Source organism: Lissotriton helveticus, chromosome 3_2 (assembly GCF_964261635.1).
Source record: "Lissotriton helveticus chromosome 3_2, aLisHel1.1, whole genome shotgun sequence".
Lineage (NCBI taxonomy): Eukaryota > Metazoa > Chordata > Amphibia > Caudata > Salamandridae > Lissotriton > Lissotriton helveticus.
In genome coordinates, this window is record NC_136062.1 from 402,412,972 (window position 1) to 402,431,596 (window position 18,625).

The 18,625-nt window shown below is 45.4% G+C and overlaps 1 protein-coding gene across 2 annotated transcripts in view; it reads right to left on the reverse strand.

Moving 5' to 3' along the window:
* Positions 1-18,625, reverse strand: part of SLC1A2 (solute carrier family 1 member 2) — a 140,213-nt gene that overhangs the window by 45,739 nt on the left and 75,849 nt on the right. For both annotated transcript variants that reach the window (XM_078684677.1, XM_078684676.1), the window contains exon 5: positions 1,927-2,053. In XM_078684677.1, coding sequence (XP_078540803.1) covers positions 1,927-2,053 — 127 coding nt within the window. The remainder of the gene's footprint in view (positions 1-1,926; positions 2,054-18,625) is intronic.

The following is an 18,625-nucleotide window of genomic DNA, read 5'->3' on the forward strand; positions in this document are numbered from 1 at the left end:
CTGACAGTGCCTGGGCTGTATACGTTCTTAGAGTATGAGGGGTGGAGATAATCATAGTCCCTGGCCTCTGGCCCCGTCCTGTCGCGGACGGGCGCAGACGGGCAGGTCTTAGGCTTGTCTTTGGCGCGTATGAAGCCGCCCCCCTGCGCGCTAGTGCCGACGAGTGGCTAAATAGCCCTTTGTGTTGAAAGGCTAGAGCGCTAACCGCTCGACTGGACAATCAGGAAGTATTCTGGGCGTGTCACTCTGGCTCGTACCTGTCCCGCCCTCCGCTCAACGGTATTGGATACCGAGTCGGACCAGGGCGGGCAGGCTGCAACACTGAGCACAAAGTTTGAAAATAAGTCCTAAAAACCCCTGGTAGCTCCGTGAATGAGCGTGATGCACAGGAGGTAAGTGTATTAAAATTAGTAGTAGATAGTGTAGTGCATATCAATGTTCAGATTTTTTTTAACCCCTCCCCCTGCTGTGCTGGGGGAGGGCGCGCGCGCGCAGCGCCGCGGTGCTCATGACAAGCTCGGCTCGTCATGCAGCACGGTGGCGCTGTGCTCATGACGAGCTGAGCACGTCATGACCACGCCCGTTCCAATGGAATGCCCAGCACAGCAGGGAAATTATCCCGTGTGGGCACGGGGCAACAGTCATGACGAGTTGAGCTCGTCATGAGCACAGCGCCACCGTGCCTCAGGACGAGCTGAGCTCGTCATGAGCAAGGAACGGGTTAAAGCATTTTTTCTCTTAGCAACTTTCACGTGTTTGGATCCGACCAAGCACTACCAGATCTGAGACCAGGTGCTATATAATACAATGCGGCATATTTTCTTTCTTAGCACCAGGCGCACAATTCAAAAGGTGCTCCCAGCGCTAATATGGAGGGTGCGTCGTATTAGATTGAATGCACTGCCCCAGGGAAGCCATGAACATGTGCTGCTCTGGGAGCAGCACATTCAAGTGAAATACAGAGTGACTTTGAAGCAGCTGCTCCGTGTTTCACTGTGCAGGCTGCAACCCTCCTTCACTTTTAATTGTGGTGAGAGATCCCCTTGCAGGCTGGTTCAGTGCGTGACTAGGGGGATCCATAGGACCCCCTTTACCCCTTCCAGAGGGTCTACCATCAGGGGTCGCACTAACAGTGAGCCACCTTTTAGGTGGTGCACTGTCAGCATGCCTCCTGACAGCTTCTTAACCATTGCACCCACGTCTATACATTGACGTGGATGCAGAGGTAGAGAGATTCCCTCATGTGCATGGGGCCACCCCCCCCATGCGAATAGGGTACACCCTCTGATGATGGCGCTGGTGCTATATGTATTACAGAAGTAGCTGCACAAGCATCAGCGCCCCTACTGAAATACCAAAGTGCCCCGGGGGCCCCCAAACAGGACGCAAAATGCCTGTTACACCCCCAGGGCCCTTTGGTTAATACAGCCCGAGATCTCTGAGCACTTCTGATTCTCTATCTCTGGTCTCTTGAGATCCTAGTTTGTAGTTGGCCCTATTGGTCCATAAATTTGCTACACAAGCCTTTGTACTTTAAGTAAATCACATGCCTATGGTGTTCAACTTTCCTTTGATCTTTCATAGCGTAAGTAGTTTCTTAGTGGCCAACAGAACTACATTCTGCATTCTACTAGTGCAAAAAAATGCCTGCCCACTGGCTAAGTGCTTCCCCTGCCACCATGATTTCTCCCTCCAACCAGTTTGTATCTTTGTTGTAACTAGTCTGTATCCTAAGAATGTAAAAATATGCCTGAAAATAAAATCTAAATAAAAAAAGAGTCGAAATATAGCTGCTATTTGGCATGGCCTGGGTAGGCACTGCCAGTGGTGTTGCTATGATGGTCTTGCCACAATATTTGATAGTGCCCACCCCTTTCTTCTACCATGCCACACTCCCCTGGGCGTAAACCATGATTCATTTCTTACCACATGATCATGGTCACCAGCTTCATGACGATCTCATTCAGGATGTTGAAGAAGTCGACCATCAGCCTCGCCTGCTCGCCCATCTTGCCCATGGAGATGCCAAACGCGATGAAGAAGCCAATCAGACCTGGAGGTGGGTTACAGCATCATACAGACGTCAAAGTGATGCTAAATATAATATATATAATAATATACAATAATAACAATAATAATCCACATTTGTAAAGCGCACAATCACCCGTTAGGGTCTCTAGGCGCTGGGGGCCGTCGGGAAGATTAAGCAAGCTATTGCCCAGAGTCACATGGTGCTGGGCTAACCTGCCGCCTGCGCTGGGGATCGAACCGTGATCCCCAGATTCCAGCGTCAGTCGCCCTGGCCGCGGCGCCACACCTCTCCCTTCGTAGGTACAGAGCACTCATAGGCACGCTCAATGTGGTGAAATATGTGACAGTACATTATTGGGGATGTTTTCCACCTGTGGGGTTTGATTGACATTAAATAGACAAGAGCAAAGCTTAAGATGTCTATGATGTCACTCAGAACCCAGAAGTGAAAAACATTCCATAATTCACTTTTTACCCACCTACAATTTTATGTTATGCTCGGTCCGGTTCCAAAAATCATCTGCCCCTTGCTTTCAACTGCTACGCAGTGGCAGAGGAGGGGGAGCCATATATAATATTGCCTCTCCTCTCCTACCCAACCCAAAATGTAAATGTAACACTTAACCAGCGTTTAATTTGAGCTGCTGGGTTCCAGTGCTCGGCATCAGCACTTAATTGTCAACGCTTATGACAGCTGCCACATGGTGTCACTGTTTGTATAATGTAGAGATGAGCAGAATAGAATGTCTGTGTAACAACATATGCTAAACAAGCATTTACAATGCAATGGTCTCGGCTTTATTAAAGTTAGATCTATTGGCATTTTTTCATTTTTTGTTTTTTTAAAAAACATAAATAAATTGTATAGTCATTTACAATGGCAATAGGTGAGCATTAGGGAGTAGTACAGAGTATTAGCGGACACAGGGCCACACACACACACACACACAGAGCCACACACACCCAGAGCCACACACACACAAAGCCACACACACACAGAGCCACACACAGACAGAGCCACACACACACAGACAGAGCCACACACACACACAGAGACAGAGCCACACACACACAGAGACAGAGCCACACACACACACATAGACAGAGCCACACACACACACAGACAGAGCCACACACACACACACACAGAGAGAGAGAGCCACACACACACAGACAGAGCCACACACAGACAGAGCCACACACACACACACAGACAGAGCCACATACAAACAGACAGAGCCACACACACACAGACAGAGCCACACACACACAGACAGAGACACACACACACAGACAGAGACACAAACAAACACACACAGAGCCACACACATACACACAGAGCCACACACACACACACACACACACACACAGAGCCACACACACACAGACAGAGCCACACACACACAAACAGAACCACACACACACAGATAGAGACACACACACACAGACAGAGCCACACACACAGAGCCACACACACACGCACACACAGAGCCACAGACACACGCAAACAGAGCAACACACACACACACAGAGTCACACACACACAGAGACACACACACACACAGAGCCACACACACACACAGAGCCACACACACACACACAGAGCTACACACACACACACACACACACAGCCACACACACACACAGAGCCACACACACACACGCAGTGCCACACACACACACAGAGCCACACACACACACACAGAGCCACATACACACACACACACAGAGCTACACACAGGGAACAGAGGCCAGAAAAAACAATCACAACGAGGGAACAGGGGGCAGAAAAACAAGCACAGTGAGGGAACGGGGGGACAGAAAAGCAAGCACAACGAGAGAACAGGGGGGGCAGAAAAGCAAACACAATGAGGGAACAGCGGGGCAGAAAAGCAAGCACAACGAGGGAACAGGGGGGGCAGAAAAGCAAGCACAACGAGGGAACAGGGGGACAGAAAAGCAAGCACAACAAGGGAACAGGAGGGGTCAGAAAAGCAAGCACAACAAGGGAATGAGGGAGCAGAATAGCAAGCACAACGGGGGAACAGGGGGCAGAAAAGCAAGCACAACGAGGGAACGGGGACAGAAAAACAAGCACAACGAGGGAACGGGGGGCAGAAAAGCAAGCACAACGAGGGAACTGGGGGGGCAGAAAAGCAAGCACAACGAGGGAACGGGGGCAGAAAAGCAAGCAAAACGAGGGAACAGGGGGGTAGAAAAGCAAGCACGACGAGGGAAAGGGGGGCAGAAAAGCAAGCACAACGAGGGAACAGGGGTACGGCAGAAAAGCAAGCACAACGAGGGAACAGGGGGCAGAAAAGCAAGCACAACGAGGGAACGGGGGCAGAAAAGCAAGCACGAAGTAACAGGGGGGCAGAAAAGCAAGCACAACAAGGGAACGGGGGGCAGAAAAGCAAGCACAATGAGGGAACGGGGGGGCAGAATTCAAGCACAACGATGGCTGCGGGCAGAGGGTAGGGGGAGGCGAGAGCAGGACGGAGGAGGGCTGCGGGCAGAGGTAAGGGGAGAGCAGGACGGAGGAGGGTTGCGGTAAGATGGAAGGGGGAGGCGAGAGCGGGATGGAGGAGGGCTGCGGGCAGAGGGAAGGGGGGGAGGCGAGCGGAGCCAAGCAGCTCCAGAAAGAGCCGAAGTACGCTGTGTCTGCATTACAAAGCTGCTTCAACAAGAGCCGTTTTTACACCCAGACTCATGCCTCCCACTGTCCCACTTCGTAAGAAAGTGAAGGCTGCTGAAGCTAGGGGCGTAAGGCGCAGCAATATGTCACCATATGCTGACACAGTTGAGTAACCTAGTTAGCTCTCTAGTTGTACGTAAGTGCTGCAGAGTGTTCTCTGACCATGTGAGCTAATCCTCTTCGCAGGCCGTTACCGAGAGGCACATTCTGGCCAGTAAGAAAGAGTCGGAGTCCGAAGTAGGCAGGGGAACGGTGTAAGGGAGTGGGAAACATGGCGAGCTTATGGATGGAAGATGTGAGTATTTAGTTTATACCATTTCTTGAGCCGCTTTCTTTATGGGATTCAAAGACTGGTACGCCACCTTTAGCTCTAACATGCAGGCTGCCTCTTGCCCACTCACTGCCCACGCCGCAGACCTCCAAAAAGGAATCCCTGACTGCAACCCCAGTTCCTACGGTACCCACTAGTGCAATTCTACGCACAGCACCTCAGTGTACGCACCCAAAACATCCCCGTACTGCACTCTCCTCCACAGTGCCTTCTGTCTTCGCTACACACCCGACCCCCGGTGTTCTAACCCTCCGTCTGCAGTGGTTCCCCTTCAACTGCATTGGCTCTCCCCTCCATTTGCAATGATCCACACCAACTTGTCTGCATTGGTGCCCTCATACTTCGCTTCGAGGCGAGAGCGGGACGGAGGAGGGCTGCAGGCAGAGGGAAGGGGGAGGCGAGAGCGGGACGGAGGAGGGCTGCGGGCAGAGGGAAGGGGGGAGGTGGGATGGAGGAGGACGGCGGGCAGAGGGGGGGCGAGAGCGGGATGGAGGAGGGCTGCGGGCAGAGGGAGGCGAGCAGAGCTGAGCAGCTCCAGAAAGAGCCGTAGTACGGCTCTGCAGCAGGCAAAGGATGAATGCGCAGCCTGCGTGTCCCAGTGTCCCCGGCGACCCTCGGGGTTCTTACCTCTCCTGCCACCCCGGCTGTTCCCTCAGCTTCTCTAAGAACTAAAGCTTAGCAGCCGAAAAGTCCTACAAAGGGGCGGGACGGAAGCATCCATTTGTCAAGGGAGGGGCGGAGCTGAGAATCAAACGATCGCGAACCTCTGCTTTTGTAACGCCCTTTTGTGGTTTGTGTTATGAGAAGATGAGGAAGACAGAAATACCGTATTTCAATCGTCACGTTTGCAATAATCCATTTTTGGTGTGCTTGGATGTGCGCATCTGTCACGGACGATGACACCTCTCCCCGGAGTGGAGGGGTCCATTAGCTGTGGCAGCGAAAGACGCCGGCAGGGCACCGGCAGCACTTGAGGCAGGGGAAAGGGAATTGTAGACTTTGGATACCCAGGGGTCTCGTGCCGGCACGTAGACACCCACAACGGGAGAGGGCAGTGCTGCAGACTCAAGCGCAAAGGAGTAGCAGTAAAAATGAAAAGTCTCCCCCACCTTCAACTATATCGCGAGTGGCATCAGTGAAGCGAGTGAACCAAGCACTCGTATGATTGCTTCCCTCTGGGAATTCTGACAATGTGTCCTAATAGAAATAAAAAACAAGCCGTCAGGAGGGCAGTCCAACACCACCATCTGTCTCCGAGGCGCGACAGGAATGCTTCGGAGAAACGCACCGTCATTTTAGGATTCGGGGGTGTGTTTTTCTTTCTCTCCTCTTCCCATTGGCTGGAATGTAAAATTCCAACCAACGGGAAGAGGAGAGAAAGAACATGAAAAAACACGCCCCCGAATCCCAAAATGACGGGGCTTAAAGGGACAGATGCACCTCTTATCCAATGACTGGCCTCCATTTAGGAAGCCAGCCAATGGAGAAGAGGGGCGGGTTTAAGCCCCACAGTAGAAAACATAAGATCTCGCCTGCGAGACTACGCAAGCGCAGCCCACGCAGGCCGAGACCTAAAAAACAACTAATCCCGGCTGCCAAAGCCTTTTTTTAATAGCTTTGGGGCCTGGAAAAGTCAGAATTGTCACATTGGTAGCAGTGTGCTGGTTAGTTGTTGTGTAGGCACTGCCATTGGCAGCACTCGCAGGGGCAATAGGTGGTGTAACCTGCTGAGACCTCCAGACTAGAGCCCTGGCACTTATGGTTTTTTTTTTTTTTTTTTTACAAATTAAGCACTGTTTTTACCAATCTCCTTTCCTGCCTTCCTTCTCCCTCCTGTTGCACAAAACAATGTAAAAACAGGAAGGTGATGGATGAAATGCACAAATTACTCTCAGCCACGGCAATCGCTCAGGCAGCCTCCAAATCCAACGTTATTCGCTCCCCATGTGTCAAAGAGAAGCAGACCGGCGCTGACGGATGCTGTGACGGCCCTGTCAACCTGGCCTTCAATGCCTTATTACAAAAACAGTAATTTACATTTTACTCATGTATACCACAGAGAACAGTAAGCCTGTGACATGGTGTTGTAAAATGCCATAGATAGCAGAAGTGTGAAATGCTCCTTAACCCATGATGACGTCCGAGCCCTGACCCACTATCCCATCCTTTACCTCGCACCTGCCTCTCACATGCCGAAAAGCAGCGAAGCAGGAGCGGCCTTAGGCATGTGCAAGCTGTGCACCTGCACAGGGCCACCAAACCCCAGGGGCCACCATGCCAATATATATCCTTAATATAATAATCCTCTGAGGATGGATAAATAATTGCATGGCGGCCCCTGACCCCCCCCCCACCCCCCGCACCCCTCTTCACTGGCCTCCGCGCCTGCGTTCCTCCTGGTTCCTGATTGGCTTCTTTTTTCCTTACCCACTGCTGGCCCGCTGGAACAGGCATATATAACATTGCAAGCAAAATGAAGAGAATTTGAGTACACAAATCTGGTTATTGGAAATGAAAGAGAAAGGCAGCTCACCAGGCTTTCGTAGCGTCACAGGAAGGAGCAATCCTGAACTTTATCACTCAAAGGAAACCTAAAGATGGAGAATCCTCCGGCCAGAGTACTGCTGATGCACTAGGTAAAACAGGCGCTGACGACCATAAACAAGAACAAAAAAATGATGATATCCATGAGCAGAATGGTACTCGTGGCGGCCGCTGGCAGGTATGTTTCCGGGCAAAGAGGCCACCGATTCTTTCTTTGTGGGGGGGCTGTGGGTCCGGCCCCCTGTCATGGCCCTGACACTGCAGCCGCCTGTGCCAGTCCCTCATGTCCTGTGTCACAATATACCCTTCTCCTCCTAAATTTTATTGTTCTGAGACGAATTCGGAAGGGTAGGAGCAGCCGCAGGTACTGGTCATTTAACGCCTTTTCTGGGCGTTTTATTAAAACACCTTCCTGAGCTCCAGGGGGCTCCACCCGGACCCCTCTTCTGGGGCCCCATACTTACGCTCCCTGCACAGGGCCGCCATGAGGCTAGAGCCGCCCCTGAGCGAAGGAAAGGGGAGAGAGGAGACACTACAGGCCTCTAAAATTAAGAACTCCTGCAGTGCGACCACCCTTCTGCCTTTCACCGGAACATAAACAATCCCCTCTTTGAACTCACTGATATTTATGCACGCAGACCCGCTATATCATAACTTGCGTCTTGTGTGCAAGTTTATTCTCTTCCACACTTTATTAATTCAAGACAAATTCGCTTACATTAAAAAAAGAAAAATATAGCAAATGCATATCTTTGCAATTTACTGTTTCAAATGATGTTAGCAATCCTGTTTTGTTAATACCGTTCCATTTGTATTAGTGGGCGCAAAAGTGAATATGAGCACCAGCACAGTTATAAATTAGGGCACATATGTGCAATACACGCGACTGGGCACTTTTTGCAAATTGTTTACACCATTGAGTGCGTTTGCACTTTTTATTAGTCTAGGCCAAGGTGTGTTCAGCATCCAGAACCACAGGCAAAGACTGGGCTTCCGAGCGCTATAGAAGCGCACAATCAACTTGAAACTCGTTTGTGCACCAAAGTGAGACGCAGGTGTTAAAGATGCATTCGCTACAGAAAATGCCATGGGGCCTTATTTATGAAGGCCTTGCGCCACTTTTTCCCATGTTGAAAGTGACGCACCGGCGGCGCAAGGCCTTCATAAATAAGGCCCCATGTTTTCAATTACAGTATTGCGATTCCTAGAATTTTCGACTGCCAATTGCACTTTTGACAATGGACAATCTGTGCCGAGAGTGATTTCCTACTACAGTAAAATAGTGTTTGAGGCGAGAAAGAGGGATTTATATTGGAAGTTACACTTAAAAATGCAAGACACGCTCACAAACCAGCAGGTTTTTGTGCATTCAGAAACATTTGTCATTTCGTTTCCCAGCGTGGAAACAGCTCTGTCAATGGTAGAAGAAAGTTCTTTTCTGAGGTAGTTAAGGGAAAGGAGCGCTGTCATAGGCCAGGATACTGCTGGCAAAGGTATTTTGATATAAATAAAAATGTGCTCTCTACAGAGAAAATATACTTTTAAGTAGTACATGGGCTACTCCACTTAGCATCCATTATTTTTATAGATTGTTTTATCCATTTGGTAAATACACATTAAATAATTTTGTGCGTCAGGATTCACTGGTAATCTACAACAGTCGTAGATTTCCAGGAGTACACCTAGGATTCTGTGTAAACATTCCGAAAGTCAGAAATCATCTCCAAACACATGAAACCCGACAGGAGTAGGTTTCTGAGATTAAAATGAACTAATTAAGGAGTTTAATATTTGTGTACCTGACGTCATTTGAATAACAATGGAGTCTTTTCCCTGCAGTTGTGTTCTGCATTTAACACTTAAGAATCATCCCAGAAGGCTGAAGTGCCTGTTCTAGAGTGTCACTGAGCATGCTTTATTAAAGCATCCTTACATCTCCCCCTGGTGGGAGAGTACCGGTACCCCTCCGTTACTGACGTCTGTGCATTTAAAGCACCAGGGGATGCAGCTACTCCACTGTGCTCCGGTCCAGACTCCACTCTGACTGCCTGAACCGAAGAATGGATTTTAAGAGCTCTTTTCAAATTAGTGGGTTCCTCTTTGGATGGGTCTCCTCGGGTGGGTCCCCCTGTGTCCCCTCCCTATCAAAAATATAATTTGGGGCATTTATTACACTCTAGCATCCCCTTGTGGCGCGTGGTGGCATTCTCAGGCAGCTTGCTCAAGGGACCATGTTGCTGGCCCATCTTTCATCCGGGTATGTTGCTAAACCTGGGTAGTTTGTCAGGCTGTCAACGGGCCAAGAGCTTAATGATGGCGTCTACTGTGTTTTGCAGGTCATGAGTTCGAATCCTGGCAAAGACATCTCATTGAAAGTTTCATACATTAAGGACCATTACAATAAGCCCTACAAACACCTCTTATAGTTTTTCGAGGCTATGTAATGAATAAGGTATAGGTACAAACATTTATTTTGAGTGGCAGGTTTAGTCGACAACATCAAGTGTACACGTGACTGGTAATTAACGACTGGTCATCAAATTGTTATCAATTTATTCTTTCACAGTTTACTTAAATGAATCTTATATTGTGATTAATTCTTTTCTTTTCTAGAAAGGGGGATGTGTTGTATCCTCGTGCATGTAATTGTCCATTCCGCCGCATGCACTGGAATGTGGAATCCTATGCCTAGGTATTCCAGTGATTCCTGTGCAACGGTTGGCGTGGGCTTAACAAGAAATCCTATCTACTCTTCAATAAATACTTCATCAATAATATATCCTGAGAAGACTAATCATTTATAATCCGGATACTTCAGGGAGCGGCATTGCGAGATGGAGTCTGAAGTAGATGCTTGTGGACCTGGTATCCCAAGGGCCCTGTCCCTAGCCCAAATACATCCCCGTCCTCCAACTCCTCCACTTCCCACGATGCAGGATTCCCTATGGGTGCACAGTCTCTGGTTCAGCGCTTGGCTGCTCCCCAGCCAGGTTTCTGCAACACAAATCCCAACACACGTCAATCAAACTGGCCCTTTGCGTCACTCTGCCTGCCCAATCAACGCACGTGGCATTGCCCTTTTGCGCGAGCCTTGGTATCCCTCCTCCCCAGTGTTATCCTCCAGAGAGGACCTCGCGCACAGCTTTAGCTCTCTGCCTCTCCGTGTTTTCATTCAACACACGCCTGAAGTATTTTTAATAAAAGACCAGGATCTCAGATCGTTATTACACGTGGGCAGACGCACAAAAGAGAAGACGGAGGAGGGGAGGGAGCAAAGCTGAACGGTGAGGGGGAGAAAGAATGAATGGAAGAGAGAAAGCAGGAGGAAGAAAGAAAGAAGGTCGTTAAAAAAGAGGAAGGAAATATATGATGAAGGAATGATGCAGAAGAACAAAAGGAAGAATGAATGTGTAAAAAGGAAACAAAGGGGAAAAGAACAAAGAAAAAAGAGAATGATTAAGTGACTAAATGGAACGTAGTAACACGAATAATGAAAGAAAATAAAAGGAAAATAACATTGACAAAAAACGAGGGAGCAAGGAAAGATGGTAGAATGGTGAAAAGAGATGGGAAGGCAGAAATAAAGGCTAAATGACGGATAGACTGCTTAAAAGGGAAGAAAATGCTTAATTTGAGCAGGAGGTTTGCGGGGCTCGGCACCGGCACTTAATTGTCAACACTGGCGCTTGTCGCAGTCTGCCACAAGGTGCTGCTGTCTGGCTCATTTACAGATGTCCACAACAACAGGTAATTATTAATTCAACAAACATTACAAATAACAATTGCCTACATCCCAAGCCACACTTATAGCTTTGGGGGCCTGAAATAGTCAGAATTGTCACACTTGTAGGCGTGTGATGGCTAGTAGTTGTGTTGTTACTATCATTGGCAGCATGGCAGGGACAATGTGTGGTGCACACTGCAGTGGCATCCCTACGAGAGCCCTTTATTTATTTTTTTACAAATTAAGGAGATGACAATTTATAGAATTTTTCTAAATATTTAGTCAAAGAAAGCAAGGTAACATTGTAGACTAAAAGCCATGGGGCCTCATTTATGAGAAATGACGCATCGCTGCATGAAAGCAGCGATGCGTCACTTCTCAGTGCGCACTCCTTGCGACATCCCTGATGCGTCATATTTAATGTATGACGCATCATGTCGCAAGGAGTTACGGAATACGGACGTATCTGTAAGCGCAAAAGTGACGCATTGCTGGAGTTTGTCACAAAAGTGACGCAACTCCAGCAATGCGCCCTTTCACATGAGGCAAGCCCCATGTGAAAGGGCCTGCGTCAGTCTTACGCCTGCTGTGAGGCAGGCGCAAGATTTTGACGCAACGGCGTCCAAAAAGTGACGCAGTGAAATCTCATAGATTTCACTGCGTCACTTCTACGACCCTTCCTTGCGTCAATACGCCCCCCTTGCATACATTATACCTGGTGCAGGTATAATGTGGCGCAGGGGTTTACAAAGTGACGCATCTACCTACAAAGTGACTCCACTTTGTAAATATGGCGCAACAAGACGCATTTTTTACTCCACAGGTGCGTCACAAAAAGTGACGCACCAGCGGCGTGAAAGTGACGCACAGCCTCATAAATGAGGCCCATGGTGTCTAATATAGAAGGGTCTGGTGCTTAGATCCTGAACAGCCCCCATCAGTCAGCGCTGGACTAGTGACTCCAATAATCAGTAAAATCCAGTCAGTTTTCCGCTTTATCTGGAATGAATATGTACGAGGTGATTTTAAATATTATAAACTTCAGTGCAGCTTTCTTTGTTTTGTTTGTTTGCTGTTCAATGTGAAAATCTAATTAGGTTTTACTATTTTCTGTGCTATTGGCATAGCACAAAATGATGCCCTTCCCCCACAGCATGTTTTGAGGGGTCCCGGAGACCCCCATATGCTGATGCTGCACCTCTTAAAGGGTCTTGCTTTAGGCTGCTTACTGATCACTGGGATACCAAAGGGAATGATGGACGGAGCGCTTGATCAATTCAAACACTCACTCCCAGTCAACTAATCTGGGTTTAATCCATCATCATTCTTTAGCTCACTCCACCATCCCAGTTCAGACATGGCCATATGCAAATCAGTCTGACCCTGTGCCTCATGGGAACAGTCCAGCTCGAACTGCCAAGCCATGTCTTTCCTGGACCGGAAACAGGCATCCTGGGACCTGTTTCGGGTACATAACCCTCATCAGCCAGAGCCAATCCAGTGGCAGAGTGAGCAAGAGACCCACGTCTGGGCATACCATGCCAATTTAGGTATGAGGTAATGAGGTATGTGTGCTTAGATAAATACTCATGTCAATTATTATAATCCTTAGTGGTGGCTTCAATATTTTGATACAATTTTCCTACTGATGTCCGCCATTCAGGGAGTTATTGAAAACATTCGAAGTGTTGTATTTTCTACGATCACTTACGAATGAAAGAAATGCCAAGTAGAGACTGGACAAGGATATAACAAGAATAATTTGGGTAAGCGTATATACATAGCCAATCCCAGGCATAATGGTTCGTTCAGATCATTACATTTTTTACGGTAAATCCATCATCATATAATGTAAGAAGGAGTCTCCCAGGATACCTTTTGATGTTACACATTAAATTGGTAAGGTCACTTTCAAAAGTGTGTTTTCCATTTTTGCACGACAAGACATGTGAATCAGGAATGTAGTGAGTACAAATGACTCAATCTGACCTTAGACCCTCCCCTCTTCCAGTTTGTTTAAAATCAGAAAATGTAACTTTGACTCTCTTTTTGAATCAGCAGGTCATGTTTTGTAGATATTCGTGGAACTTACTTTGTTCCCTGCAGCTTATCTATCTGTCCACCTGAGAAATTTAAAGATATTTGTGTATAAATAATCAAATCAGCAGATATTCCTTGTGTGTTGAACAGAGTTTACTGTTTTTATAAGTCTTTTGTAAAATTGTGTTTTATTGTATATATTATCAATTTTTTAATATTGTGTATGTAGTGTATGTAGGTCAGATTTTGTACACAATTTCTAAAAAATCATGTTTATGTGTATTTGTTTGTAGCCCTGAAGAAGTCCGTAAGGACGACACGCGTTGGCTACTCCGTGTCATAAATTTTAAAGAAAGAAAAGAACATTGAATAAAGAAGTTACACAATGACCTGCTGAGCTATTTCTGAAAATGTGTTTGTTATAAGTGTACTGAGTGGGGTGCCGGATCATTGTGTGTAAAACATTGGTTTGTGGAGTGTTCCATAGGGGACGTTAGGGAATTGCATCTCTGGTCCCTGGCACCTGAATATATAACTGTAACCCTATTAAGGGATAGTTGCAGTCATCTTTACTCCATACCCTGTGAGCCTTTGCATTATCATTTCCTGATTTGGGTAGACTTGCACTCCCTAGGGCCTATATCACTGAACATAGAATTTGAAGATAATCGTGCAGAAATGTTGGGGGAGCTGTTTAGGAATAAGAAAGGCTCAGCAACTGAGAGTGAGAAGAAGAATAATCAAAAGAGTGAGGGTCTGAAATAAAAATTCATCCGTCTGGAGAGACTGAGGAAAGTAGAACGTGGAAAATGGTGAGACGGGGCCACATAGAAAAAAAATGAGGAAAATAAAAAAATACCCCGTGGTCTAAGAATACTGATCTTCCCTAATTATGAATATCTGGAGAGTGATTTATTGGAGGAATGGGAGGAAGGTCTTTATGACTCCTCCTTCAGAATGATTTGCATCTTAATTACCAATGCAGAGAGAAAAGTCAAAAAGGTTTGAGAGAACATTGTGAATTTGGAGAAAGAAATTCGATAGATGAAACTTATGGAAGCCACCGAAAATAACTTTGAGATTTTGAAAAAAGAGCTAAACTTTTATCAAATCTATCTCAAAGATAAAAAAACAAAAAAAGATACTGAGATATAAAGCAGATTATGAACGAGGTAGGATCTTTACCTTTTCCCAAAAATATGACGACATTGCACCAAGACCTGTAGCTGTGCCCAAAGATATAGAAAAAATCTGCTAGCGTATCCTCCAGCAGCACTTTACTATCCTCTGTAGAAAGTGATCCAGGGGAGGGAACTAGTAATAGTGAGAATGCACCCCCGACCTCTCTTTTTTGACAAGAAGTCCAGCGATACAGGCAGGGGAACAAAAAAAGAAATCCAATATAGAACAAGGTGGGGAGGGAAGAAATGTAAGAACAAGGGTGCAAACAAGACAACAAAGCAAACTGACTCAGATAAGGAAGTAAGTCACCTTTAGATGAAATAGTTCAGGACATGGGAACAGAGTGATTGATTACTAATGAATTTAGTGTTGTGAAGCTATCTTCCAAATCCTTCATTGCTAATGAATTATCTGTTCTACAAAAAGGACTGTATTTATGCATGACAAAGAACTGTAACTTTGTAGAAATGCACACTGATGTTTTCAGATTCTTGCGAAAACTGCCATTAAAAAAATATTTTTCAGAACATCCATCTGTTCGTAGTGGTACTTTTGTGAATAATGCAAATACTTCAGGTTTAACAATTGCTGCACTAGATAATGTTCACTAGTTGGCGACTCTAGATGAGGATGATCTTGATGTAGATATACATCAGATGGCAGAGTTATTGAATATAAGTGAGGACACTAGTATTGATAGTGGCTTGCGTAACACGGCTCACTTTATACCTTTGGGATCTCAAAATCCACATCTAGATGAATTTGTAGAGAAAGTTACATTACAGCTTCACCAACTAGAGGATAAACATGGGAACATTCTCATTGCCAACAGCAGTATAATCTCACTAGGGAAGAAATTGCCCTTCTAAAAACATTATAGGATGATCCCCTGCTAGTTATCCACTAAGCAGACAAGGAGGGGCACATAGTCCTCATCTTATGTACCTCAAGTACTATATGGGGGTGATAGATAGACAACTTCAAAATAACATTTGTTATGAACAACTGAAAGAACATCCTATATCAAACATTAAAAGGAAGATCAATGCCTGCTTACAGGATTGGCATGAGTCAGGACTTATTTCTCAACAAGCCTATCACTATTTACAGGCACATGATAGTAGATACCCATGTATATACATACTCCCCAAAATTCATAAAGGGGCAGTATTTCCACCAGGAAGGCCCATCATTTCTGGCAACGGCAGCCTAACTGAGCATCTCTCCGAATATGTTGATGGGTTTTTACAATCATTAGTTAAGAACTTACTGGCATATCTTAAAGACAGTAGAGATGTGCTTTGCAAGCTTGAGGATTTTGTTTGGGACAGCAAAGACCTTAAGTTCGTGACAGTGAACGTAGAAAGTTTATATAAGTGCATTCACACAGACCATGGTTTGGAAGCACTCAAACTTTTCCTTTACAAAAGAGAGGCTAAACATCTTGAGCATACCATGATGCTTCTGGAGATGTCGCATATGATACTAAATATGAATGTCTTTTTACATGATGGAACATGGTTCCTACAAAAACAGTGAACAGCCATGGGATCCAGGTTTGCTGCAACTTATGCAAACCTGTTCATGGATTTGTATGAGATGGAGCATGGCTAGGGACCAGGTTCGAGGAGATGGAGTGACAACATCATCTTTTATACAAGATATATTGATGATGTACTACTTATTTGGAATAGTGAAGAGGAAGAGCTGCTATCTTACTTGTCCTATCTCAATACAAACACCTTCAATGTGAGGCTGACTTCCAAATACTCAAGAGACTACTGCTGGACCTCAGATTGTATGTTCAGGATAACAAGATACAAAATGACATTTTTTAAAAACAAACCTCATGCAATAGCGTGTTACACGCTGAAAGTTCTCCGTAGTGCAACCATAAATGCCATTCCATGCCATTCCATATGGCAAAATGGTTCGCGCTAGACAAAATTGTAGCCAGGATAACACATTTCAGGCTAACATAGGGACAATAAAGAGGAACTTTAAACGCAGAGGTTACTCTCAGAAATGCCTTCAAAAGGCAGAGAATAGAATTATGAAAACGAACAGACTAAATACGGTAGTCCAAAAATCGAAAGCTGAAGGAAGAAATGAAAATGAAAATGTTGTGTTTATAACCCAATATAATGTCCATACTCACCACATCTACAACATTTTACGAAGAAACTGGCACTTATTTACATCAGCACTGCTACCAGCTAGCACCATCTCTGATAGACCTAAAGTGGTTCATAAGAGGGGCATAACTTAAAAACATATGCCCGGCCCCAGCTATGTTAAGAATGAGAAACAGGATGTAACTACATGGCTACAAAAGAAACCAGTGGTATTTTTTACGTGTGGGTCATGTAGAGTGTGTCAGTTTGCAAAACACAAAATACAAAAATTCCAAAATTCCAATACAATACGGAAAGAAGTTTCAGAATCAACACCTTTATGAATTGCAATACTATGTTCACCGTATATGTTATTGGATGCAAATGTGACAAAGTATATGTGGGTAGCAGTATCCGTAACCTCAAAACTGCCATCCAAGAGCATGTTAGGGCCATAAGAAACAAGAATAATAGGTACCCAGTTTCCAACCACATTCATGAAATGCATCCTGATAGGCAAAAAATATGGTTTCATGCGATTGATCGCATAAAGGCTCCAGAGAGGGTTGGCAGCAGAGTGAGAATGTTACGACAGTTGGATCTGACGTCTCAGAGCTATTGCCATGGGTTTAAACATTAACAATGAGATGCACCATTTTCTGTGAAAAAAGAAAGTATGAGGAACATTTTTTATGAATCATCAGCTGTGCAGTGTAATCTGTAATGATACCTTTTCATTTTTTTGAAGTGAGCATTTTTGAAGAACACAATGCTTCTAATAAATGTTTCTGATCCAATGTATTGCATTTTAATTTAATGTAATGTTGCTGTGATTCACCCTGGGAGAACCTTCATACATATATGTCCTCCTTCGCAGATATCATTCTGAGGACTGCTATTAATATAAGGTTGGTGCCATAAAAATATTTTGTGACTAGTTATGGAATAGACTGGTGTTAAGGCGGTGGTATGGACTTGTGCATATAAACGCCTGTCAGTTCTTTAAACATGACTGTTATTTGGACCTTTTTAGAACTGTTCGCCCAACTATAGCTTTAAATAGGGTTCTCTCTTCCTGGAATTTTGATCATGTACAATTCATGCCGTACATTATAGGGCTTAACACAGATCGTATTATGGAGACCTTTCAAAAAATTGGAGGAATCACTTTACGGATCATAACCATTCCGCGGTGATTTAGTGATGTTTTGTAGTCACTAAATTTAAGCATATGTTACGTTGGGCCCAATTGAATATGGCCGCCAATTTTCTCGTTACTTGTATGGGTGAAATTGGGGCAAGACATTATAAATGTAGGCATCTATATGAGGTTGTGTGTGAAATTATAAACAGGAAATTAGAAATTTGTATTTGTGACTGCGGTCTTGACATTTTGGGTTATCGGCATGCAGGTGTTTCAAACTAGTGGGCAGACACAGTGCTTAGCCCAGCCAAAGATGGCCACCATCATTTTTATCGCTACTACCACAGAGAGATCGGAAATTTTAAAATATAATTTAGATACAAATAGTCAGCATTTTTTACAGACTATTAAGAATAAATCTTAAATGCTGGTAATTACTGGAATTATGGGAGTGATATACTTAGCTCTGTTGTCATACTCGATAATTCTTGCCATTAAAGGATGGCTGAGATATTTCTCTTAAAATACATGAGCTCTACGCACAATTGTTATCAGGTTCGACCGCGGGCGGGCTATTTAAATGCCGGTTCTCGTGCAGGTTATTTGCATGTGGAATCCGTCTGAGACGTTGCTAGCCTGGGACCGAAATGGTATTACATTACAAGTCAGTGCTTGGGGTGTGGATTAGGACTACTTAGAGGCTCTGTCACTTGTTAGGGGGCTTTAATGGTGGCACTTTACTTTGACCAACAATTTAGCATAACTTCGCTGTAGTTTTAATGTCTATAAGTTTAGGGGAAAAAAATTATTGGTCATTTTG